At 40.9% G+C, this 27,313-nt stretch overlaps 1 protein-coding gene, 1 long non-coding RNA gene and 1 pseudogene across 3 annotated transcripts in view; 2 read left to right on the plus strand and 1 right to left on the minus strand.

Annotated features, from left to right (window-relative positions):
- Positions 1-14,334, minus strand: part of CAPZA2 (capping actin protein of muscle Z-line subunit alpha 2) — a 46,158-nt gene extending 31,824 nt beyond the window's left edge. The window contains exon 1 of the mRNA XM_084896977.1: positions 14,159-14,334. Within this exon, the coding sequence (XP_084753103.1) occupies positions 14,159-14,197 (39 nt within the window). The 5' untranslated portion in view covers positions 14,198-14,334. The remainder of the gene's footprint in view (positions 1-14,158) is intronic.
- Positions 14,335-14,401: 67 nt separating this feature from the next.
- Positions 14,402-17,848, plus strand: LOC311629131. Its single transcript, XR_014796152.1, has 3 exons — positions 14,402-14,517; positions 15,992-16,101; positions 17,726-17,848. It is a non-coding gene; the product is annotated as an uncharacterized lncRNA (long non-coding RNA).
- Positions 17,849-25,386: 7,538 nt separating this feature from the next.
- Positions 25,387-25,866, plus strand: LOC311628859 (large ribosomal subunit protein mL50-like; annotated as a pseudogene). Its single transcript has one exon. The product of its transcript is annotated as a large ribosomal subunit protein mL50-like (transcript).
- Positions 25,867-27,313: the final 1,447 nt, after the last annotated feature.

Below are 27,313 nucleotides of genomic sequence, written 5' to 3' on the forward strand. Positions count from 1 at the left end.
AGAAATACAAAGAATCATATCAGACTACTATAAACAATTATAAGCCAAAAAAAAAAAATTGGACAATTTAGAAAAAATTGGCAATTTCTAAAACAACGTGCCAAGACAAAAATCAGACCAATTATAATGCAATTACATCAGTAATCAAGAATCTTCCAAAGAAAAACATTAAGGACCAAACAGCTTCAATGGCAAATTCTACCAAACTTTCTTTTTTAGATATATTTTTATTGATTTCAGAGAGGAACAGAGAAGAAAAAAGAGAAACATCAATGATGAGAGAATAATTGATCAGTGTCTCTTGCAAGCTCCCTACTGGGGATCTAGCCCGCAATCGAGGCATGTACCCTTGACTAGAATCAAATCCAGACCCTAGTCCATAGGCCTACGCTCTATCCACTGAGCCAAACCAGCTAGAGCCAAACCAGTATTCTTAAAAACAGCTCTAAAACACAGACATTTTCACATTACATGATAGTTTTTTTGTGCAGAGTATTCTCTTCACACACATTGACCTCCTTTCCCCTCACTTGGAAATCATCACTTTTCCCTTTCTACTTGATTCTGCTCACTTCAAAAACTAGTTTTAGCAGGAGAAAAAGCTAGATTTCTAGATGGATGGTGGCAATGTACAATTAAAATCTGTTTTTTATCTACTAGTAAGCCAAAACAAATAATCTGCATACGAGTCTTAATTTTTTTTAAAAAACTTCTACAAATCTCCATTTTTAATAGGTAAACTAATGGAAATAAAATATATCACTTCTTAACTTTCTCAAATCCTTGCCTCTGTTATATAAAATATTATGTACAATTATTCTCTGAGATAGCTGTTTATTATCCTTACTTTATAAAAGGAAAAAGAGATCCAGAATGGGAATTTAAATAAAGAAGTCCAAAGTTTTTCAGAGCTGCTTTCCAACACAGCATATGGGAACGAGAACAAAGAAATCTCTGGGTAAATGCATCTAACTCCACTGCTTCTGCTTCTATTAGTGGCACACAACAAAAGCTTTCCATCTATACACCTCCTATCGCACCCTCTCAAGATTAAGATCCATTTTTCTACTATTATTGATCTACAATATTAGAAATCTCCATCACAAAGCTTCAAAGATACTTCTCAGACAGTTCTCACCCAAACCCACTCCTTTCTTGATAAAATTCCCTCTCCCAGTCATTCACATGAACAATGATGTCTAGCTCTCCTGCTCAAATCCAATTTTCTTTGATTCTACTCAATTCAGACTTTGTTCCTACGTTGTGACAATAGTTGCCCTGCCTATAGCCACATCTTTCTCTAAAATTCATTTTCTAACCTTGTCATTAGATTGATATTTTTCAATGTAAATTCTGATCATGTTTGCTTTTTTCTGCTTAAAATAATTTATCTAATGGTCCCTCACTGCATGTCATGTCAGAATTCCCCATATATGAAAGCTACAAACTATAACTGTTAAACAGCAAATTAGAAGACCTGGAAGTAAAATAGACTTTCTAAAAAATGACATCAGGGTAGTTTGTGATTCTTTCAACCTTCTTTAGATCAGAATTCCCACAAATATCAGAAGAAAACGTGAGCAGAATTCAGTTGTAAATTATTAAATTATTCAGACAAGGGAGAAACAAGGATATTCATTTTTCAATATCAGATGAAGTTGATTACACTATTTTAAAAGAGAATTTCCCAAATCTTTTCTGTAGGAAAGAATGTCACCTTATTGATCAAGTTCATTTTGATAAATCTCATAGGAAATTGTTTCCTGCTTTCTACCAAGCACTAGCACTACTTTCTTTTTGTAAATGCTAGGAAATAGCCATTTAGGATCAGAGATGTCTCAGATTGCAGACGGTGAAAAAAGTATTATGTTAATGCTGGGATGCAGCCTGCCAAATTATTCATGTGCTGCAGGCCAGAGGGAGGAGGCCTCTCATATTATACAGACCATGCCTGTACCCTGAGCCTACAGACAAAAATCAGTGCCTCCAGAGGAACAAATAATATTGACAGGTTGGGTGGCATTGACATGTCATGTTGAATCAAGACAAACTTTTTATCACATTGATGGGAAGATATTAAATACAATACCCAGAAAGAATATTGCTTGGTGCTAAATCCTGTGGAGGCCTTGTTTTCCTCAAGTTTCAATATATTTTTCTTTCAGTGTTGCAATAGACTTAAGTGGAAAAGAAGGCACATTTGGTATAAGAAGCTGTGATCAAAATCCTTAATATCATTAATGGCATTCATTGACGATCCAGACAAATATCAATAAGATATTGAATTGTTGCTCTCAGTCTTGGGTGATCCCCCAGAAAGAATAGTTAGTACACAACATCAAGTGTTTACTATCCTATGTTACCTGGACCACAGAATTTGAAAATGTACAATCTTATGTTAAACCTACACTGCTGAATAAGACTGAAAAACTTCTGCGGGAAGAAAGCCAGATGCACATGAACTCCACACAGAGCTTTCTGTCTTGTAATCCTTGATTCTGTCCCTCTGCATTAGTGCTTCAGAATTCACCTTTCTCAGCAATGCCAAACTTCATGGTGAAATGGCACAGGTAGAAGAGATTAGGCTATGTTGCCTCTTTAAGATGTGTTTGTTACTGGAAGAGATAAGCATCTGGCAGTGCCACTTCAACTTTAAGGTTGCTAGCTACAACCTGAAGGAATACGGGGGGAGAATTTTTTATGGGTAGCCAATTAATTGTTGCCACCAATTTATAAAAACTTTGGAAAAGTTAATGTTATTTCAACTACTTGTGTTCATGAATTCCCCAAATTATTTTTACACTTTTGATAGACACTGGAAATTGACAAGATTTTTACAAACACTAAGGTAAAATTATAGTTCCAGGAGATTTAAAAACTGTCTGAAGAAAACTTTAATTCTTTAGCAGGAATAGAGTCCTCACCGAAGAGGCTGTAAGTACAGTAACCTGATAAAAATTTAAGAATTTTTAAAAAGCCTTGAGCAACTGAAAAAAAGGGAGGAGATGAAAGTATATAAAGCAAACATACATACCACAAAAAAATAGCTATATGGAATCCAACAGTCCTGCAATCTATAGAAGCCTCAAAGTATACTGCCCAGAAAATACACTAAAAATAATTTGTAATTCATCTTAATTCAAATTTAACTAGGAATCCTATATTTTATCTGGGAACCCAGCCAGCAACCCCTCTAATTTCCATATGTTGAACATTATCCCACATAGTTATCTCCTCCTTCACTAAGGCAGAAGACATTAGGGTAGAGATTTCCCAAATCAGGATTCACTGGAAAGCTTTAAAAAGAAAAACAACAACAACAGAGACTCATGTTCCATTCCAGATCTACTGAATCAATCTTTAGAGGATTAAGACCTAGAAATCTGCCTTTTAGAAATCCCCCCCACCCAGGGTGATTCTGTTGGGTAGCCAGTTATTACACTGCTTCATAGGGAACTCAATACAAAACCTGAGGTGTTTGGTCTTCTAAGGAAAGGAACCATAGGGTTCACCTGATTCTCAAGGAATATGATTCCAAAGGGTCACTGCCTTATAGATAGTCAAGATAAAAATAGATATTGAGCATTTTTCACTTCAACAAGAATTATTTGACATCGTTTCCCTATAACTCCTAAACATTGTCTATACCTTTTTGAGAGTTACTAGAAAAACACTTTTTAAAACTCTATCATATTTAAGTAGTTTACGATCAAATGATCACTACTGTATGTCTGTGTTAATTTAATTTGAGTGGCAATCTGTTTTGGTAAGGTTTAAATTTTTTTTTCTTTATAATTATCATTTTTGAATGATAATTAAAAACAACTCCTTCTTTCCCTCACTACCCCCCAAAACAAAAACAAAACAAAAAAAAAAACAAAAACAACAAAAAAACTGGGCCCATATCACATATAGTTAAATAGGTCATCTACTGAATTCAACATCAATTTTTCTTTAAATGTGTTATCATTTATTTAAAGTATTAAGAAACCCACAAATCCAAAGGCATTATTCACTGTAAAAGTGTTAAGCTATTATTTACATTACATTTTCTATTTCTTTCTCTCTTCTAAATCATTCCTCTCAACCCACAAATACTAATTTTTTCTTCTTAAAAAAGAAGTATCCCTAAAATGAAAGAGCAAGAAAAATTTAATAGTAGTAATATACCCACTTTTCCTATTTTGCTTCACTATCAATTTTTTTTCAAGAATAATTTATACTTACTGTTTTCCTTTCTTATCTTTTAGTCAACGTTTATTGAGCACAATACAGTGAGACTCAATCCTGATAGCACGTTCACATCCTTTAAAAAGCTTTTTTTTTTTTTTTTAAGGTCTATTTTCATTTATTTACAGAAAGGAAGGGAGAGGAAAAGAGAGATAGAAACATCAATGCTGAGAATTATTGAGCAGCTGCCTCCTGCACTCCCCACACTGGGGATTAAGCCCGCAACCTGGGCATGTGTCCTGACCAGAATCAAACAGTGACCTCCGTGTTCATAGGTCAATGCTCAACCACTGAGCAACAGTGGCTGGGCTACGAAGTTTATTTAAAAAAACAAAAATAGTACAGAGATTCCAGGCCTCTCCCATGAATGAAGCATGTGCATCCATATCCTATATAATAAATTCTATATAATAAAAGCCTAATATGCAAATTGTCCCCTCAACCAGGAATTCAACCAGGAGTCCAAGTGCTCGCTATGATGTATGCTGACCATTAGGGGGCAGCATGAACCATGGTGGGCGTCAGCAATGCAGCACTGGCAGAGGGCAGCAGTGGAGGCACTGCTGGCCCTGATGGGCCCCCATAAGAGCAGGACCGTGGTGGGATGGTGGAGGTGAGCAGGCGGCCAAGGGGAGCGTGAACAGGGCCCAATTACCCCATAGTTAGCAACCAGCAGCTGACAGGCCCTGATCGCCCAACCAAGGATGCTATTAAACATCCTAAATGCACAGTACAACCCCAAAGAAAGAGTTATCTTGATCCCAAATGCCAACAGTGCTGAGGTTGAGAAACCCTGTGCTGTTTAACACCAAAATTCATCTCTATATCTCTTACTTGCAAAGTACCTGAGACATAGCTTATATTCCCTGCTTTTCTCCATTTCCTTAATTTTTCTTCCAATGTTGTGCTCTTTCACACAACCTTATACCTCAATTGATGTCTACCATACTCCTAGGCAGAAGCAATTTTTCTGTCTTCTGAATTCCCATGAACTTACTCCATGTCTAATTAATCTCTGAATCTATAGTTTTACATCATGTCTACCAAACAGGTGACCAAATCACCAACCTTCAGTGAATCTAAAACTTAATCTATGGTGTCATTAGTGCTATTCAGAAATACTACAATTCTCTTCTCCTTCTGTGATCCCTCTGAAATTAGACTTTTAGATGTAACTTGCTTTAGTTAATTGAAATCTGAGCAGTATAGTGAATCTAAGTGTGTGCGGAATGGGGGTGGGGTGAGTTTTTAAAACCAGTGTGCTAGTCACTGCATTTCCTTCCCACTTCTCTGGGAACTAAAGAAAAAAAGGCTAAGTTTAGACTAAAGCTCTCCAACAGCCTGAAACTACGTGACTTCTGCTCCTGACCTACACATACACAGAATGAGGGAAGAGATGTTGTACAAAGCTCCCACCAACTCCCACATGCTAAGATTTTAGGTTGGTTATTTCATTATATCCTTGCTTACCCTGATTCATAATCAATGTAAGATGCATAATTTTATGTACCACTAAAAAAAAGGAAAAATGCTACCAAATATCAGCCACCGAGTGTACAATGCAGCCTTATAACTGAGAACTTAAAAAAAAAAAAAAAGGAAAATTGTGAGCACCAAAATCAATGAAGTATGGTATATTTAGTAAATTAATAAATGTGGAGGTAATTTTAAAAAATTATTTTTTTGCCTTAGCTGGGTAGGCTCAGTGGATAGTGTTGGCCTGTGAACTGAGGGGTCCCTGGTTCGATTCCGGTCAGGGGCACATGCCCAGGTTGTGGGCTCGATCCCTGGTGGATGTGTGTGCAGGAGGCAGCCAATCAATGATTCTCTTTCATCATTGATATTTCTGTCTCTTTCTCTCTCTCTCTTCCTCTCTGGAATCAAAAATATATTTAAAAAAATTATTTTCACTTGGTTTTCAACAGAAACATTCTGAACAAAAAAGTGTAAGAAGTTCTGAGCCATTAGATTCACAATAAAACATGTCTGTAGTAAGTGGAAAAACTTAAAAATTGTACTTCTAATCTTCAAAATACAATTTGTAAAATTCTTCTTTTTTGACAACTATAGATGGATTCTATACATGAATATTTTCCAATAAATTACTGCTTCAGGCAATTGGAACTGTAGGTCAGATAAGAAAACGGTAAGTTTTCCCATTATACTTTCAACCTTAAAAGTTACTATGCACTCTCTGCTTTAGCGCTCTAATATCCTGTGTTCTCATACTAAAATGTAATGTTCTCTCTATATAATTACTCCTATTATTTTATGTAGAAATGGCTTCCAAATGCACTAAAAACATACTACAAATTTGTTTTAATGTGCAAAGTCTGCAAAAATCCACTAATGTTACAGCAGCTATCAAGTTTCTGCTTGCTGTAGGAATTTTTACATTTTATTGGTGCAATGATAGATTTCATTCACCAATAGAATTAGGAATGACTATTTTCTAATTAATATCTTACTAACTGAATTTAGTTTTTTATTAATAAGAACACTACTCATACATTAATTATGATGGAATATAAAGGCAGCTTATATTGTTTTTACATACAAATAAAATTTGTGAGGCCAAATTATGGTTGCATAGTTAGGAAAAAGCATATAAACTGCTTCTAAAGAATACTTAGCATATGGGCCGAAACCGGTTTGGCTCAGTGGTAGAGCGTCGGTCTGCGGACTGAAAGGTCCCAGGTTCGATTCCGGTCAAAGGCATGTACCTTGGTTGCGGGCACATCCCCAGTGGCGTGTGTGCGAGAGGCAGCTGGTCGATGTTTCTCTCTCATCGACGTTTCTAGCTCTCTATCCCTCTCTCCGCCTCTCTGTAAAAAATCAATAAAATATATTTTTTTAAAAAAGAATACTTAGCATGTGTACGTGATATGAATCATAACAAATTATCACTACCTGTAACTCAAAGTACATCAGGAATTTCATTAACTATCTGAATTTTTAAAATCTACAGCATTATTTAGAATTAAAAAACTCAGGTACACCAAATATATCCTAAAAAAAATTTGCCTTTATATGCTACTTATTCTTTTCATGAAATTTTTTCTTTTAATTTTCTGAATTCATGATTTTTTTAATCATTCACTCATTGAACCACTCTACTCATAACATGCAATATTAATGACAGATGCTAAAGATGACATTATTTCTGCACTTAGGAATCCCAACAGAGAAGACAAGTAAACAAATAACTATTGTTGAAAACTAATGATGTGTGATAGCTTTCAGAAGAGAGGTTTCACTTGCCATGTGATCTAAGCTAAATCTTGAGGGGACAGACCAGGGAGCAGTTCCAACAGTCAAAGTGGTTAAGTCATGAGCAGAGAAAAAGAACTATAATTTACTGTGTATTTAGTACATGCCAGGCACCATTTATTTTTGCAGCAACTAAATGGGGAAGATGCTTCTGTTATATTCCCACACTTCAGAGAAAACTAGGCTGAGAGATCCACGAAGGACCCAGCAACTGTTAAGTTTGGGAATAGAAAAGTGACATATTAAAACATTGCTTAGATATAGGAAATGAGAGGGATTAGTTTAGAAATTTTACAATAAATGACTAACAGAAGGGAAAAACTCTATATAAGACATTCTTGTAATCCTACTTTTCCTCCTTTGGCTTTATTTCTTCCTCAACAGATCAGGTACAATCAACTAGCATTCTGTACAATAAAATGTTTTTACTAAACAATAATAGTTAATAGCATAAATAACAACAGTTAAATTTAATAGTCTACTCAATTGAGAGATAATAAACCAAAAACTAATATAAATCAATCAATTTTTAAGCAAGAAATAAATTACTTGTCTACGACATTTTGATGAGGGGCATGGCCAGATTTAGAAACTAATTTTATACTGAGCACAAAGAAAAAAAAAGCTAAAATAAAGCTGAAGTTAAAAACCTGAATGACCAGAATAACAGGAATAAAGAAATAAAGAAAAAAATGAGCAGGAGGAGATAGATGTCTGCCCCCTTTTGTGTACCGATTAATCATGACGGATTTTATAATCAAAGAAAACATGATGATTTCAAAAGAAACATCCAAAGTGCTTTCTTTAAAATAATGTCCAATGACAGCTACACATTTCCTCAATCTTTCAGGTAATTTGTGGATACCATCCCAATAGAACTTTTCTTGTTTTGAGGCAAACCAGTCAGAAACCCAATTTTCCACTTCTTCGTATGTTTTGAAGTGCTGCTCAGAAAGTGCGTGTGCCATCTATCAGAACAAATGGTTATCTGAAGGATCAAGGTCTGAAGGAGCTAGCGAGTGGGTTAATATTTCCTAGGCAAGATCTTTTAACTTGTCTTTAACTGGTTTTGAAGTGTGTGATGGTGCGTCATCATGAAGCAAAATTATTTTGCCGTGTCTTCTAGCACATTCTGGTTGTTTCAAGATCAAAGCGTGGTTCAAATTGATTATTTGTTGTCAGTAGCAATCAGTATTAAAGGTTTCACCTAGTTTTAGAAGCTCATAATACACCACACTTTCCTGATCCCACCAAACACAGAACATTGTCTTCTTTCCGAAGCAATTTGCCCTTGCAGTCCATGTTGATGGTTGAACTGGATCAACCCATGACTTTGTGCTTTTGGGATTCTCAAAATAAATCCACTTTAAATTGCCGGTCACAATTCAATGCATAAAAGATTTTTTTTGTGCCGCTGAAGGAACATTTTACTGATAACTTTTCAGTTTTCCATTTGTCTTTCGTTCAGTTGATGAGGCACCCGTTTTCCTTCCTTTAAAATCTTTCCCGTTGCTTGTAAACGATTGGTAATTGTTTGCTGAGCAACGTTTAATCTTTCTGCAAGTTGTTTTTGAGTTTAACACACATCTTCATCCAATAATGCTTGTAATTGTTGGTCTTCCAACTTTTTCGGTTTACCTGGACACCTTTGTCTTTCACATCGAAATCATCACTTTTAAAGCGTTTAAGACAATGTTCACAAGTTTCTTGAGATGGAAAATGTTCACCATAAGCTTCCCAAAGTATTCAGCAGCACTTTTCTTCAAAATAATGTAATGAATTAAAACTTCCTGCAAATGCTCCTTTTTTGGCATGAAATTCGACATTTTTAAGTGTAAAAATATCTATGATGTTAACACCTTCAGCAAATTTGACATATAAAGTTTTGAAGCTTGTTGTCAATACAACAAAATAGCATACACATCAAATTGCATATATATTAACATATGTGTAACTCCATCTATTGAAAAAAATCCGAATTATTAACCAGTACACCTATTAGAGGGAAAGGAGAGGGGAGTTTATGAATTTACTTTCAGGCAGGTTCTCATTAACTATCTCCTGTGAACAGGAATAGCAGATAAAAATGTGTGACGTGCTCAGGAGAGTATAGGGCAGAGTTAGGTACTTGAGACACAGCAACAAAAGATATAAAAGTTGAAGCTGTGGTAGTGGATCCATCACTAATCATTACAGGAAGGTGGGAGGGTTAAAGAAAAAAAAAAAAAAAATCAGTTTCAAACAATAACTGTCTTTCTTCTGGAGCTTGGAGTGATTTCCTAGATTTTCTCACCTGGAGAGAAATCTGGGAATGGTTCTTCTCACTTGCGCCATAATTTCTTATAATTTCAAATTCACAAAAATGCTTAACTGTACAATACACTTTACCTAGGAATGACAAACATAACCGTTTCTGATTTAAGAAACAAAAGTCTATACAAAAAAGTCTGTGGACACACTAATGCAAATGAACAACTTTAAAGGACATTACTGTGCTTCTTCAGATAACTTATACAATTATATGATTTTAACAAACTAAGATTTAATTCCAGATTGCTAAAATGCTTCCTACCATAGAGCACTTGTGAAACTATACCAGTAATATAAAACTTTTAAATGTGTTAAATAAACTTTGTCCTAAAATGATTAAGACACAAAATATATAATCCAACAGTATTTAATGTTTTGTATTTATAATTTTTGTTAACAACTATTGTTTGTCCTTTTTCATAATAACCTGTCAACAAATTAAAAACAAAGAGGTAAACACAGAAGAGTCCCTATTATCAAATGTTAAAGGGAGCATAATGCCACAAGAGCATCAACTTTTGATTCAGACAAATTCAGAATTAAATAACACCTTTGTCACTTCCTTCTTAAATGTTCTTGGGTAAATTACTTAAAGCCTTTGAAACCTTATTTTACTTATTTGTGAAATGGTAATAAAATACCTCAACCTTACAACAAATTAATGAACGTATTGTTTAACCGAGCAAGGCATATACCAAGTATCCTAGCTAATAGAGTGAATATGCTAATTGACCATCTCTCCATCACAAAGATGGCTGCACCCACAGCTGAGGCCAAGTTCCCTTAAGGAGCCTTAAAGAGCAATCAACAGGAACATGAGGCTACACCCTCCCTTGCCCCATGGTGCTTGACAGGGGACCTCAGGCCAAGCCCCCACCCAGCAGGGATTGACAGGGGACCTCAGGCTGCACCTCCTGCCTTGGCACCACGGCAAGGGGACCTCAGAGTCTGTGACTCCGCCCAGCAGCGCTTGATGGGGGACTCCAAGGTGCACTTCCCATCCTGGTGCTGGGCTAGGGGACCTCAAGATGCACCCCCCCCCCCGTCCCCCCCCCCCCGTCCCATCTGAGGGACCTCAGGCCACACCCCTCATCCTGGCACTGGGTCAGGGGAATCTGAGGTTATGCCCCCTGCCCAGCAGGGCTTGACAAGGGTGGGACTGGCCGTGTCTGGGTCTCACTCGATTTTGAGGCGCATGTGGGTGGGCGGGGTGACTCTGGGTCCCTCTTTTAATGCGTATGGATTTTGTGCACCAGGCCACTAGTCCTATATAATAAGAGGGTAATATGCAAATAGACCAAACAGCAGAATGACCAGATGCTATGCGAACACTGACCACCAGAGGGCAGATGCTCAACACAGGAGATACCCCAGCCCACAGGCCCCAATTTCCTGATCAGGACCTGCCGGCCAACCTCTCAGCCCCTTCCCTCCAGCCGCAGGATCCGATGGTGAACAGGGAACTGGGGGTGGGTGGTGGCGGGGGCAGGGCTGGCTGCCAGCAGGCAGGGAAGATAGTCCTGATCACAGGCCAGGCCTGGGGACCATACCCATGCATGCGTTTTTGTGCGCTCGGCCTCCAGTGATACTGCATAAGTCTTAGCAACTCCCCTTCCTTAGATCTGTAATCAATAATAGAATTCCAAGAGTTTAAAAGTATTAAAAGCATATTTTTGAAAATTACAAAAAAGGTGGCAAAAAAGTAACATGATTTAAATATTAATTTAAAAAATTTCACCTTTAAATTCTATTTATGATTCCATACTAAAATGTCTAGAGTGTAAGAATTTCACTTAATCAGTTATGTGAATTTAATTCACAAGTCTGGTCAGTGTTTTCCTTAAATTACTAAATACAGCAATGAAATCCACATGTAAAATAAGTATAAAATAGTCTTACAAAACCAGAAACAAAAAATGAGGAACAAGCTGGAATTACAACTAAAATATGGAAAGACTTCCTAAATAATCAACAGAAAACTCACAGGCGAGAACCCTGATACTCAAGGACCGAAGGTAGAGACCACATAGAGACTGACCATCTTTCTTGAATAATTGATGTTTATTGCATGAAATATTATTATATTTAAAATCAGTTTTATTGTGATATTAATGTTTATTACATGTAACATTATATTTTAGTTTTTCTTGAAATATTAAGGTTTACTGCATGTAACATTATATTTAAAATCGTTTTTCTTGGAAAAAAACCTAAAAAACATGCCTATAAAAAACAAAAACAAAAATCCCAGAAACACCAAAACCCTTCAAATTAGAATTTTCCTTCATTTACTTTTTTTAGTGATTGTTCTTACTTTTTAAAAAAATATTTTTATTGTTACAGTATTATAGATTATCTCCCATTTCCCCTCCTTCCTTTGCCCCCCACCCAACCCTCCAGTCCTTCATTCACTCTTACAACATTGTGTTGAACAAGCTTAGAGAATAAGACACACCCCGCCTCCTTCATGGATGTGCCCTGAGAGTGCCTGATAATAAGGAATCTTGTCATATAACTTTGAAAAAGCTTGGCTATTTTAGGCTTTTCCAACACATGTCAGGTCTGTATTAACTCCCACACTGAGTACCTCCTCAGCTAGATTTCCTGCCATTTTAATTACTAATCACCACTGAGGAAACGTGGACTAAAAACATGATCTCTTTAACCAACTTTTACTTAATTTTAAATGGGTGTGCGAAGGAGCACACATTGTCAGTTACCAGCTTACAGTTACCACTGTACCATGGGAAAACTGCACAGCAACTCTGCGTAAGAAGGGACCTACCTCTCTGCCTACCAGGTCTCTGGGTTGTGGATAATCTTGCTGCTGTCCCCAGTTTGTTTATCACTTTCACCAAAAAGCCCAGAGGAAAGAGATTTCCAAAACTGAAGATGAGGCTGATGTGCACATTGACATGAGGAAGGAGATGGGACATTACACTTTGATACAAGAACACAGGATATAAAAATAGTTGGAGCCGAAACCGGTTTGGCTCAGTGGATAGAGCCTGGGCCTTGGACTGAAGGGTCACGGGTTCGATTCCAGTCAAGGGCATGTACCTTGGTTGCGGGCACATCCCCTGTGGGGGGGGGGGGGTGCAGGAGGCAGCTGATGCATGTTTCTCTCTCATCGATGTTTCTGGCTCTCTATCCCTCTCCCTTCCTCTCTGTAAAAAATCAATAAAATATATATTTTTTAAAATAGTTGGAGATGAAAATTTCAACGGAAAGTACCCTTAGGCTTACGTTAGGACTTCCTAAAACACCACGATGAGTTTGTGCTTCCTAATTCCTACAGGGCTGCACAGCTTTGGAACGCAGAAAAAATAAACACTGTCCAACTGGGAGTGGACGCTGAAAGCGGAAACCATCGTGAACATGTCAGTTCCTCCTGAGCCCGGGACACACACCAAGGTCCTTTCAGGAAACCACTCAGGACCAGCAGCTCGCAGACGGCGCCGGGGGGACGGGCAGCCAGAGGAAACCGGAGGACACGGCGAGGGAGAACTAGTCCGATAACCAGCTTTCTCGTTTCCGCAGCCGTGCATCTGGCTCCCGTGCTGTCACCGCCTTTCGGACACGGTGAAAGGAGTTGCACAGCCTCCCCTCTTCGGGGAGAAATTCCGGGCAGGACGGAGGGGCGCCAGCAAACCGCCCCCCCCCCCCGGGGGCCGCTGCCACCCGGGCAGGAAGCACCCCTGGGTGGGCCCCCATTTCTGGTGAGCAATGCCCGCTGAGCGCGGGAGGCACAAAGCCTCCGGCTAAAGACGAAAAAAGACAAAAAAAAAAAAAAAAAAAAAAGACGGGGGGAGGGAGGAGAGAGGAGAGAGGTGCAGAGAGGAGAGAGGAGGCTGCCGCGGGAAGGGAAGGGGGAGAGCGTCGGGCACCGTAGGGAGAGGAAGCATTCGGCTCCTGGAAGGCGGGAGATGTGCTTCCTACACGGTCCCCCGAACCCTCCCGGCCACAGCGGGCCGGGCCGGGCCGGGCCGGGGGCCGGGGACCGGGGGCCGGGCCCTGCCCTGGGCCGCCCGCCGCCGGCGCCCACCCCCGCGGCGGCGCCCCGCTCCCCTCCGCCCAGGCGCGGCCCCGCGGGGGCCAGGCCCGCGCCGCCGCCGCGCGCTCCCGCCCGGCCTCGGAGCTCACGCCCTATAAGGAGCGGGGCAGCAGGCCGGCGGGACCTGCCCGAGGCCGGGGTGACTGACAGGGGCAGGCACCGGGCGGAGGGGAGGGAGACAGGCAGGGCGGCGAGGGCACGGCGATGCCTCCCCCGGCGGCCCGGCTCCGGGCTGACAGGCCGGGCTCCGCGGGCTCCGGGTGCGACGCGCTCCGCCGCCCGCACAGCTCTTACCTTCTCCTCATCAGACAGCTGCTCCTCCAGATCCGCCATTTTCCTGCTGGCTGCTAACCGAGGCGGCGGAGGTGGCGGCGGCGGCGGCGGCCACCTGACTTCCCCTCTCTGTGCGGTCCTCCGCGCCGCGCGCCCCCGCCAAGGGAGGGGCCCGCCGCCCAGGCCGCTGCGCACGCGCCCCGGAAGCCCCGCCTCCCCGAGGCCGAATGCCTCTGTGCGCATGCGCGGAGCCCTCGCGGCGGGGCGGGGCCGGGGGCGGGGAGGAGTGGCCAGAGCGCCTGAGGCGGGCTATGGGCATCCTGAGGATGGGATGCTTTCCCACCGTGGACCATGGACCATATGGACACAGTCCGCGACAAGTACATTCTGAGCCCTTGCTTATGTTCTCATTAAGCCCTGACCTCTGCCAGTCTGAGAAAGTGTACGAATAGAAGCTTATTAAACATTGGTGTGTTGTTTTTTTTTAAACACTAGAAAAATAATCAGCTTTCATTACAATGCACACACGACCCAGTCCATAGAAGATTGCTCTAGATAGATTCATTTACTCATTGCAGAAATAATTATCTTTAGTTTCTTTTTTCCACCCATCACCGTTCATCCTGCCTATCATTAAAGAAATATTTATTGGACCTTTTTTGTGTGCCAGATAATGTGTTAGTCTCTGGGGATATACAACGTTAAGCAAAAACCAGAGAAACCTGTTTCCAAACATATACTTAACAGTTGGGGAAGGCACTGTACTATTGCAGGGGAACACAAAGTTATGTTAGACATGGATCTTATTCTTCTAAATAGGATTGCCAGGTTAAATACAGAGAGCCTTGTAAAATCTGAATTTCACAGAAACAATGAATATATATTTTAAGCCTAATTATATCCCATGAAGCATTTGAGATATATCTACACTAAAAAATCATCCATTGTTTTCCAATTGTATTGGGCATCTGCCATTTTTATTTGCTAAATCTGGCAACCCTATTTCTGAAGCTTCAAGTTTAGCAAGAGAGCTATGATGCAGCCAAACTGTCTATACTTGTATGACTTGGCTAGGATTCTTGCTGACTGAGTAGGTCTAGAATGGGCCTGGAGAATCTGCATTTATAGCAAACTACCAGGTGACTGGTCTGAACACCACATATTGCGTAGCAAGTTGTAAACTAAAAATAATGCAATGTTATATGTCAATGAAGATGGATAGATATATATTTTAAAATACTTTGTTTAGTAGAGAATTGACTTTTCTACTAAACTTTTGAGCAGTGATATGCCATCATCAGAAATATGTCTACAGTCCTAGCCTATTTGGCTCAGTGGATAGAGCATTGGCCCATGGACTGAAGAGCCCTGGGTTCCATCCTGGTCAGAGCATGTACCTTGGTTGCAGGCTCTGGTTGGGGCTTGGGCAGGAGGTGACCAATTGATGTGTCTTTTTCACATCGTAGTTTCTCTCTCTGCATCTCTTTCCATTTTTTCCACTCCCTCTAAAAATCAATGGAAAAATATCCTCGGGTGAGGATTAACAAAAAGTAAAAAAAGAAGTAAATAAAAAGAAATATGTTTACAAAATGAATCTGACAGCTACATGTAAATAACACATGTGAGGGTTTAAATAACTTCACATGCACTATATTAAGTAATGTGCTAGATGTTCATAGAGTGTGAATCATTGTTGCTTGCAAATGGAAAGTGAACAGAAAACATGCTATTGAAGAGCTCATAGTCCATTAGAGCAGAGAGCAGGAAGGGAAAACTTTCTGGTACATGCAGGACAAAGCACTGGTCCTGGTTTTTTCCCCCCACATTAAAAACAGCATCTATTTTATTTTCAAGAGAGAATAAACACCAAACTTCCAGTGTGACTAGGCCCTTATGAAGTCTCATCACACAGGACTGGGTGTTGGAAGGAAGCTGTTTCTGGGGAGGTGTCAGAAGCCTCAAAGGTAGATAGTTTTGAATCTGACATCCTTAAAACCAAGAAATAGTATGTTTTCCTTTCCAAATAAAAGAAAGAACTTGACCTGAGCCTTCAATCCCTTAAGCAGCTATTGTGAAGAGTCCATGCTGACTCTGCACAGTTCAGTTCTCACACACAGTTCACTTCAAGGAAGGGGAGGGCCTTTTCAAAGCAGGGTGCTCTGCATTAGCTGAAGTATTCAAGAATGAAAAGTAGAACCCTATAACTTACCTTAAAAGAAGGAGCAAGCTCCAGGCAGAAGTCCTTAAGAGAACAATGGCTAAGCTTCACTGCTGTTTACCCTTTGGTCCTTAATTTTCTGTGCAATTAGTATATTTTCTTTCCTAGATACTAGAGCCAGGGGTCTTCAAACTACGGCCCGCGGGCCACATGCGGCCCGCAGAGGAGTCTGATCCGGCCCGCCAGGTTTTTTGGGCAGTGAGCGCAGCGGAGGTGTTACAGTAGGAATTTGTAATTCATATAGTCCGGCCCTCCAGCTCTCTGAGGGACCGTGATCTGGCCCCCACTTTAAAAAGTTTGAGGACCCCTGTTAGACGTTTACTTTAATCGCAAATGCAACCCTTGTGTGGATTAAAAAATGGATTATCTTTTAACGGACACTTTCCTTCCACCCCCGCCTCCATGTTTCTTTTAATTGAAAAGAAAAAAAAAAAATGCCAGACCTCTCTTCAGTAAGCCTCCTTAGCCAAAGTTGCCCCACCTATAGTCTTTACAACAGACTGCAACTTGATGTTCTGAGAGCCTTTCTTGAACTACAACATATTCTCTTAAAGAACTCCTGCCGATGTTGTTGACAGTCTACAAAAGGTGAGGATGATGATAGGCTGAAGGCAGATGGGAGGGCTCTTCAGCAAACCGAAGACTTCTTGCTCCCAAGATGGCTCCTGTTAGGCTCTGCTCCTGTTAAGGCTTCACTCCACCCTTTTACAGTTTACAAGTCATTGTTTCATTGTTCTCATTGCAACCTCATGAAGGACTTATCTGCGTTATTATACACATTTTACAGGAGACAAAACGAAGACTAAATATCTGTCCAAGGCTGCTTAAAGCCAAAGTGACTGAATTGGAATTGGAACCCCAGCATCTAACTCTATATCCTATGTTCTTTCCACTTTGAGATCTTTGTTTCTCTCTAAATTCTAGGCCCTCTCCACCAACTAAAACCATCATTTCTATTCACCATAACATGCTGCATCAACAGTATTTCCTTTCTTCTTTTTTTCTTCTGCTTTTTGGTTTCTGTTTCCTCAGCAGCACATACCAATAATCTGTATACAGTAGGTTCTCAGTAAATGTTGTTGCTTGACTAACTGGCAGCACCCTTCCTCTAGAAACCTCACCCAAATCTAGTAATGTTTTGCAATAATTTGAGTCAGAATTTGCTTATAGTGGTAACCTTGTTGATACTTTACATGTGGTTTCCCATAGTGATACAACCAGCAATTATGTGCAATTCTGGTAATCCTTTCAAAATACCATTCTCTTGATATTGTTAGATAGGACCAACGTCTCAAGGTCTGGGAAATTCTAAATGTTATGACTAAATATTATTCTTCCTAAATGTAAAAATGTAGCACGGTATTTTGCAGGTGCAGCTGGAAACAGGATGAGCCTGACAGGATAAATTTAGCCAACTGCAAAGAAGAAATCAACAAAATAATGTATATAAGCAATGGTTAAGCCTCCCTTCAGGGGGAGCTTTGGATGTGAATCTCCTGTCTCCTTTCCTTGCAGCAACTTAAATAAGATTACCTTGCAACAACCACATCTAGTTCATGAATAGAGCACCCCAAGTGGTGAACACCTTGAGTTTGGTAACAATATAGTTACACAGAATAATAGAATTCATGTAACCTAGGAATTCTGGGAAGATTATAAGGTGCCACACAAAACAGGCATAAATATGTAATAATCATTATATGAATGGAAGTAGAAATGTGGGACTGATAGTCTTTTTTAAAAAAAACTTTTATTGTTGAGAGTATTACAGCTATCCCCCTTTTTTTCTCATTACCCTCTCCATCCAGTTCCTGCCCCTTCCCAGGCCTTCAACACCCTATTGTCTGTGTCCATAGGTAATGCATATCTACACTAATAAAAGAGAAAGATGCAAATTGACTATACCTTTGCGTCACCCACCAGCCAATCAGGAGTGAATATGCAAATTAACCCAACAAAGATGGAAGGTTAATTTGCATATACAGTGGCTGGGGGTGAGTGAGATCCTATGATATTTATCTTTCTCCATCTGGCATGGTAGAAGTTGACCACCAGGTGCACTGGTTCTGGGGCCACCTAGGAGGTGCAATGTCAGCCTCTGCCTGTGCCCTACCCAGGGCCACCCAGCATGAGCTACAAAGCAATATGCAATGGCTGTTACTTGTATTGAGCTTAGAAGTGCCCAGGAGAGGCCAAGCTGTGAACTAGTGCCAGGCCTAGGGCCACTTATTGAGATTTATGAGGAATGCTGATTCCAGCTGCTGCTTATTTGGGAGATTTTAGCAAAGTCCAAAGCATGAGGGAAGAGAGGCTGGGTATATGGAAAAGCACCTGGAAGTGGCTTGGATGAGCCTGCAAGTAGGGTGGGGTAGGGTCTCAGGGAATCACTGTGGGAGGGGGAGAGTGCAAAAAGTGTGAGCCAGGCTGATGGAGATTCAATATGTTGCAGTCTGTCAGCTCTGTGGCTGAGAGGGCTCAGCAAATGAACACTGACCTCTGCCAGCACTTCTGTGGGAGAAAGCTGCTCCTCTAGCTTTTGCCCAGATAAGTTAGTTCCTCCCTGAATGTCCCAGGTTCCTGTCAAGCTGCTATCCTGGGGCTGGAGCTCAGAGGAAGTGAGTCCGAGTAAGTCCGTGAGTAAGCCCTTTAAGAGAAACTGCCTGGGACTCCTGCAGCCTCTGTGCCACTCAGCCACAATCTCCACAGGTTTTTACAGCCCAAAGTTATGGGGACTTTTCCCAGCACTTGGGCCTGGTGTGAGGGAGGGACTCTTTATTCCTCAGGGAAACTTCCACAGCCAAAGTATTCCTCTTGATTTTAAACCACCACAAGTGGCCAGTTCCATGATTCCACCTTGCATCTCTGCCCGTCCTACCAGTCTCAATGTGGTTCTTCTTTAATTTCCTAGTTGTAGGATTTCCTTTCAACTAGATTTCAGTTGGTTCAGAATGATGGTAGTTCTGCATTTTAAGTGTAAATTTTGATGTGGTTATGGGAGGCAGAGAGTACCTATCTACACTGCCATCTTGGCCAGAAGCTGCTGCTTATTTATTTAATAAAATATATTATTTTATCAACAACAATTTACATGTACTAAATGGATGTACAAGGAAATCAAAAACCTTGGTACCCAATTATATATTTCACTGTGTAAGGACAGGATAATATTGTCAATGATAACAAAGGCTTCTGGGAAAATAAACTGCTTCTGGGTTAAAATCTAGCTTCAGCATTTGTGTGAATTTACAAGTGCTCTGTCAGGGGAAGTCAGGTAGCAAGGCAATGAGTGAATCCTGGAAACTCTGGGCTACCACAGTTGGTACCAAAATGTGGGCTAGGTTTGAGACACATTAATCATTTTTATTTTGGATAATAATTATATAAGCCCTTTGTTTTGTTTTGTTTTGTTTTGTTTTGAAGTCACAGCCATAGTCTATTCTTTAAAGTGTAAATCTAGTAATTCTCTTGTTTTCTGATATGATTTTGTTAATAGAATGACGAGCCTGCTGATTAAATGCAGTGCTCCTATGAGGTAAAGATAGCCCAAGAGATGAATACAATTGCAAGGCATATTTTAATCAAGTTTAATCTTCTATGGCCCCTAGCCATCCTTTTGTAGAGCTACAATGAACTCTGGAGCTTCACCTTTACTTCTCTTGAAGAGGTGGTAATGAGTGCAAAAGAAAGAAAAATACTTGAAAACTTACATAATTTAAGACGGGCAAACCCTTGAGTGTTCCAATCTTCTACCTAAGCAAAATTTATTTTTGCTTGAGCTAAATTTATTTTTGCTAATTTTAGTGAAAAAAATAAGAAAGACTGTATTAAACGCTGTGAAACTCATACTGATGCCTGACTAAACTTTGTAAATCAAGGCAATGGCTCCACTGAAATGAAGCAACTTGGGTGTGCAATGGGGACTGATCTGGGGACTCGCTCAGAAGAAATTACTGTAACTTAAAATTGTAAGCAAATCAAGCAGGCAACTTCTGAGGTCTGAGATGGGAACAAAAGATTGTGTTTCTACCCTTATAAGTCACAAAGGTTACATTTCATGAAAATCATAATGCATTTTACTGTGCTTATCGTCACATATAAAATCTTATTGTGAGGTAACCAGAATGTTGAGAAAGCTGAGATTCTATATAATTAGGACTTCTATAGACCTGGCTGGTGTGGCTCAGTTGGTTGAATGTTGTCCATGCACCAAAATGTTGCCAGTTTGATTCCTGGTCAGGGCATATGCCTAGGTCTTGGGTTTAATCCCCAGTAAAGGATTGCCTGGGTCTTGGGAGGTGCAGGAGGCAGACAATTGAGTTTCTATCTCTCTCTCCCTCTCCTTTCCTCTCTCTCTAAAATCAGTAAAAAAGCATGATTTTGACACCAATTCCAATTTGTGGGTGATATTCCCCATTCCACCAAGTAATTCTTCAATCCTAGCTGAGTGTCCCACACTTCAACCCAAAGATAGCATCAGATTCCACAAGCTTAGTCCCACAAGACTACCCCTCTCCCCCACTTTAGATGCCAATCACAAATCCAGCTTGTCACCAGTCTTCTGACCTACTGGTCATAAATCACAGGTTTCCGTGACTCCCTCCTCGGGTTTGGGTTGGATGAATTGGCTAGAGCGATTCATGGAACTCAGGAAACCAGGTAATTCACTGGATTACTGGTTTAATGCAAGCATGAAAGGATATGAATCCTTAGCCAGAGGAAGAGGTGCATGGGGTAAAGTCTCAAACAAAGAAGTTTCTGTCTCCATGGAGTTTGAGGCCCAGCACCGTGGCCCATGGTTGTGTTCTGGTTTACCAACCTGGAATCTCTCCGAACCCTGTACTTTTGGATTTTTATGGAGGCTTCAATGTTTAGTCATGATTGATTAAATCCGTGGCCACTGGTGACTGCCTCAAGAAGTAGCTACTGTAATGAGCTTGGCCAGATGGAAAGAGTCCAGGGGACATTCCACTCCACAGCCAATTGGACAGTGAAAACCGGGATTCCCCTAATAATCTCCCTCCCCCTTCCTGCTGCATATCACATCAGTAAGAGGATGCTGAGGCTTTCCATGGCTACTACTCTATGTAGTTAGCCAACAGAACTTCTCTCCCTGCTGCTGCCTGAGGATGTTATATTCATGCATAGTCTTATGTTCAAGGTGTCAACGGATGATGTGGCCCTCACTCAATACTTAAAATAAAATAACAAAATCAAATTGATTGCTAACCGTAGTAAAAAGGCACAGTTTATCTGAGTGCACTGCCAATAAAACTGCTGATAGGGTTGTACAGGGGAAGGTATGGAGTTCAGGGACTGGAGGATTTGCGAAAGTTTAAGGGGTGAAGACATCTTCTGCAGGAGCCTGGTTACTCAGAGAAAGCTGCTCTTTGGTGGTCACTGTGGCGTATTTATTGGGATGAGTCTGTGATTGGCTGACTTTGAGTAAGGGGCTAACATTGATTGGTGGGTTTGTAAGTGCCTTCCACCGAGGTGAGTGGTAGTGTGAGACAATCAGACTTTTCCTAGGGGTGTGGAAATCTGTTTTGATTTTTTCCAACAGCTCCACTAGCATTAAAGTAGCTATTGTCCTTTTGTCACAGTCAGGCTTCTTGTGTGTGTATCTCACCTGGTTAGAAACTGGAGAGAGGAAGGCTGTGAGTGGTGCCCCTGGAAGCTTCCCAGACCGGGGAGGAATAGGGCTGAAACGGGCCACCTTTCAGCTGGAGGTTACCTGAGTCACTGTTCAACCACCTCTTGGAGAAGAAAACTTGGATGAGACTCACCTGAGAGCTGGCACCTGCTTCCGTTTTATCTAGGACACAGCAGGAAAGCAGACGTTTTGGCCTTAACATCCCTATTAAGATGGTTGAAAGGAAGCTGCTTTTTGGTGACTCTTCATCTACGTTGATTCTGGTTCCAATGTGCTCCAACGAGGGCTCCCTTTGCTGCTCAGGTTACCTCCTCAAAGCTCTGGACACAGGCTCCGAGGAGATGTGGTGCTGTTGCCCCAGTCCAGCTCAGGAGACGGAGGTGATTGCTGGTAATTGTGGATTCTACTGTGCTCTTCAGTCTCTGGAGCGCCAATGTGCGGTATGGTCAGGAGTTCAGACTTGCAACACAGGCAGAAGTTAAATAGCCTTTTCCAGCTCAGCCAGTGTTGCTCAGTGGTTGAGCGTTGACTTATGAACAAGGAGGTCAGGGTTTGGTTCCTGGTCAGGGCACATGCTCAGGTTTTGGGCTTCATCCCCTGATAGGGGCATACAGAAGGCAGCCAATCAATGATTCCTTCTCATCATTGATGTTTCTATCTCTCTCTTTCTCTCTGAAATAAATTTTATATATATCAGAGGCCTTGTGCATGAATTTGTGCACCAGTGGGCCTGCGGGGATTGGGCTGAAACTGGTAGTTTGACATCCCCTGAGGGGTCCTGGAGTATAAGAGGGCACTCTGCAAAGTTACTGTTGCTCAGCAGTTCCTGCATTGTGTTTGCCCCCTGGTGGTCAGTGCATGTCATAGCTACTGACAGGTTGGCCCATCACTTAGGCTTTTTTAATTTTATTTTATTGATTTTTTACAGAGAGGAAGAGAGAGAGATAGAGAGTTAGAAACATCGATGAGAGAGAATCATCCATCAGTTGCCTCTTGCACACCCCCTACTGGAGATGTGCCTGCAACCAAGATACATGCCCTTGACAGGAATTGAACCTGGGACCTTTCAGTCTGCAGGCTGATGCTCTATCCACTGAGCCAAAATGGTTTCTGCTAGGCTTTTATATATATATATATATATATATATATATATATATATATATATATATATATATATATATATATATATATGTGTGTGTGTGTGTGTGTGTGTGAATAGATATAGATATAGATATAGATATAGATATAGATATAGATATAGATATAGATATAGATATAGATGTATGTATGTGTGACATATATCAGAGGCTTGGTGTATGAATTTGTGCACCAGTGGGGTCCCTCAGCCTGGCCTGCAGGGATTGGGCTGAAACTGGTAGTTTGACATCCCCTGAGGGGTCCTGCAGTATGAGAGGGCACTCTGCAAAGTTGCTGTTGCTCAGCAGTTCCTGCATTGTGTTTGCCCCCTGGTGGTCAGTGCATGTCATAGCTACTGACAGGTTGGCCCTTCACTTAGACTTTTTTTTTTAATTGATTTTTTTACAGAGAGGAAGAGAGAGGGATAGAAAGTTAGAAACATCTATGAGAGAGAATCATCCATCAGTTGCCTCTTGCACACCCCCTACTGGAGATGTGCCTGCAACAAGATACATGCCCTTGACAGGAATCGAACCTGGGATCTTTCAGTCTGCAGGCTGATGCTCTATCCACTGAGCCAAAACGGTTTCTGTTAGGCTTTTATATATATAAAAAAAATATATAGATAGATATATATGTATGTATATATGTGTGAATATATATATATATTGATATATAGATATATATGTATGTATGTGTGTGACATATATATATATATATATATATATATATATATATATATATTTTTTTTTTTTTTTTTTTTTTTAAGAGACTTTTCCAGAGTCCAATGAGGAAAGCACCATAAAGGCAAAACCTTTCTGACAGGTTCTCTTAAATTCCATCTCCACTTCCTTCCTGACTCTTCTCTTAGCATTACATCTCTTTACCTGTGCTGCTACCATCTTTTTTTAGGAAATCCCCAGTTACCTTCGGGCATTGATCGTGCTGCAATGTCAGTCAGCCTTTCCTCTCTACAGCTCTCAGTTCTCCTCATCTAAATCCTTTGGTCTCATCCAGCCCTTCACAAACTTTAATATGCTTAATTACTCAAAATCTTATGGAAATGCAGATTCTGGTTCATTAGGTCTTGGGTGGGGCTTGAGAGCTAGCATTTCTAACAAGCCCAGATAACACTCATCCTGTTGATCTGCCACCCCAGTTTGAATAGGAAAGTTCTCACGTGCTAGGCAAGGGATTCATCAGGACAAAAAGGGAACGCTAATGACATGATTATCACAAAGTGGAATCTGATGACGTGATTAACACTTACAGTGGAATCAGAGCTGGGCTGGGGCTCTGCACATCAAGTACCCTTTGTGGCCTTCCACTGCTGTGAGCTGTAAACTTCAGGGCTGTGTTGTGGCATTAAGGGGCTATAGGCATGGTGCCTCTATGGATTCTTATGGATTCTTTCCTCCATAAAAAATATAAGTAATTATGTTTTACAATTATTTTGATACAAAGATGAGTATAATCCAAACTGAATTCATTATTATTATTTAAAAAAAATAGTTTTTCTTTTGATTTTAAAAGAAACAAAAATTAAAACACTTCCATGGAGGGTTAACTGTATCATGGGCCTTAAGTACTGTATCTATTATCCTATATAATAATAATAGCCTAATATGCTAATTGTCCGATTGTTCAGTCGACAGTGCAACTAATCAAAGTGTAATGTGCTAATGATATGCTAAGGCTGCTCAACTGCTCTCTATAACGTGCCATGATGACCGGGGGCAGACAGTCCATTGGGTCTAGCAGATCAAGACTGAGCTAGATGGTCCAGACATGGCCTGGAGCCCTCCGGCAGTCCCTCCTTGGGTGGCCAACATTCTATGTCCCTCCCAGGCCTTGATCATACATGGGTGGGGTCCCTCAGCCTGGCAGGTACCCTCTTGCAACCCAGGATCTTTCGGGGAATGTCAGAGAGCCGGTTTCAGCCTGATCCCACAGGCCAGGCCAAGGGATCCCACTGGTGCATGAATCCGTGCACCAGGCCTCTAGTGTCTAATAAATAAGTTAACCTTAGTGGGTCTGATACCAAACCAAAGTCTGTGTGCCTGATGCTTTGTACTCAAAACATCTGAGTTTGGAGTAAGGAAAGGTTTATTGATCAAGAAGTTGACAACTGAGAAGACAGGAGATGTAATGGTACCTCAAATCTATCTTACTTGCTGGACTAGGCTAAGGGGCTGTAAGTGGTAAAGGGGAACATAGAGCTCCGTTGCCTAGCTCTCTGTAGCGATGGCAGTGGTTTCAGTGCCTGGCATTTTGAGAAAAGGCCTCACGTGGATAATCGCAGGGGTCCCATGTTGAGAATTTTGGTCTCGATTCAGAGAAGAGAAAAAGCCAGTGGTAGCTGAGACAGTAGAGGAGGCGAAGAGAGAACCTATCCTGGTGTGTCCTCCCTTACGAAGCCGAACATACATTCCACCTGACGATCTCTAGAGTCCTTTGGAATGTAGCATCAAAGACATTTTTGGCTCATCTGCTCCTTGCAATTGGCAGGACATCTCCTTGGAAGATGGTCATCGGAAGTTCAGTTTCTTGTCACATTTAGCTGATGTCTTGGGCCATGCCATGCCTAACTCCAGGCTCCATGAGATGTGCAGGGCCAGGGATGTTCTTGAGTTCTATAATGTGCCTGTTCAAGATAGATCTACATTTGGTGAACTTGTGGCTGGTAATCTGCCTCCCAATGTAAAAATCACTTGGGGCAACTGAGCAATTCAGAAGAGGAATTGAAATTATAATATTGTAATCATTCTCTTCCTCTCTCCCTCCAACCCCCCCCCCCCCCCCCAACAAGGAGGCTACCTATCAGACCTTTTGATAGTTTGGAATACTATCAGAACTGTTCTCAAAAGCCATTCCCCCCCCCCCCCCCCCCCCCGTGGAAGAATGCATTATTTTTTCTCATAACATTAACTGACAATGAGATTTTCTTTTTTTTTCACTTTTGCTGAAACTTTAAAAATACAATCAGGTCATTAATCATTTAAGAAAAATTTCTTCTCCAGACACTCTAATTAACTTGGGTTTAAAATATAAGGCTATGGTGTGTTCAGAAGTGGCTGTATTCTTCATACAAGAAAATGTTTTAATTCTATCAGTACTCTTAAATCTAAGGTATATGCAGTATATATACAATTGAGGAAACAGATTGGATATGTATAAAAGAAACATAAAAGTCTGTGGGGGATATTATAGAAATATGTTTCCCTGTTTAGCTTACTGAACAATTAGAAATAGTAGAGAATGATTATGTTCATCCTGAAGTAATCTCTGTTGAAATTAAAGTAGATTTCTTGAATTGTGTTTTTAATTTTTTTAGAGGTGAAATTTGTTTTTCTGCCTTGCCATTTCCTTGGTGTAAGTATTATAAATGAGAGAAAATATGTGCCAATTATTAAGTGCTGTGACTTTTTCTGTAACAAATATACCAGATTCTATAAAAAGAAAAAGAAAAAGGGGAACATGTATGCAGAAGTGCTGGTGGGGCAGGCTTTAATTGAAGGGCTTCTGAACTTGGCCATTTATGGTAAAGGGGCATCAACACCGGATCTTTCTGGAAAATGGACGCTTGGCTTCTGTGAAGGTCCCAGTGCTCAAGTTCTGGTTATGGTCTGTTCCTTCAGTTCCACTGGGGGGTGAGCAGGGGTGAGACTTTGGTTCCAGGTACAGCTGGAGGCCAAGTTCTCTCCTCTGCGCATGCTCCTGCTGCATGACCCGTGGTCCTGGGCTGCGGTCCCTGGGAAACAATGGTCACCACGTCAAACAGCGCGGGACTCTTCTGAGCTGACTCTGCAGTCACAGGACTTTTAGAACAACCAGACACATCTGTCATGAGAAAGAGCTTCTCCAAGATGGAGCTTTCTAAATTCCTAAGAAAGATAAAAGATATTTTAAACAATTTATATAAATAAATAAATATATATTTTTTTGACTCCAGAGAAAGGAAGGGAGAGAGAGAGAGAGTTAAAGCATCAATAATGAGAGAGAATCATCAATTGGCTGCCTCCCCCCAGAGATCAGGCTTGGCCGGCCCTTTCGTGCCTCCGTACTCCCCTTCAGTCTCCATGGTTCTCCACTTTCTGTCCTGGGCCATCAGGGTTCTCTCCAGCTAGTCTTCAGTTGGATATTCAGGATGATTTTTCTATTATAGTTGTAA

Source organism: Pipistrellus hanaki (assembly GCF_964339955.1).
Source record: "Pipistrellus hanaki genome assembly, chromosome: 10".
NCBI lineage: Eukaryota > Metazoa > Chordata > Mammalia > Chiroptera > Vespertilionidae > Pipistrellus > Pipistrellus hanaki.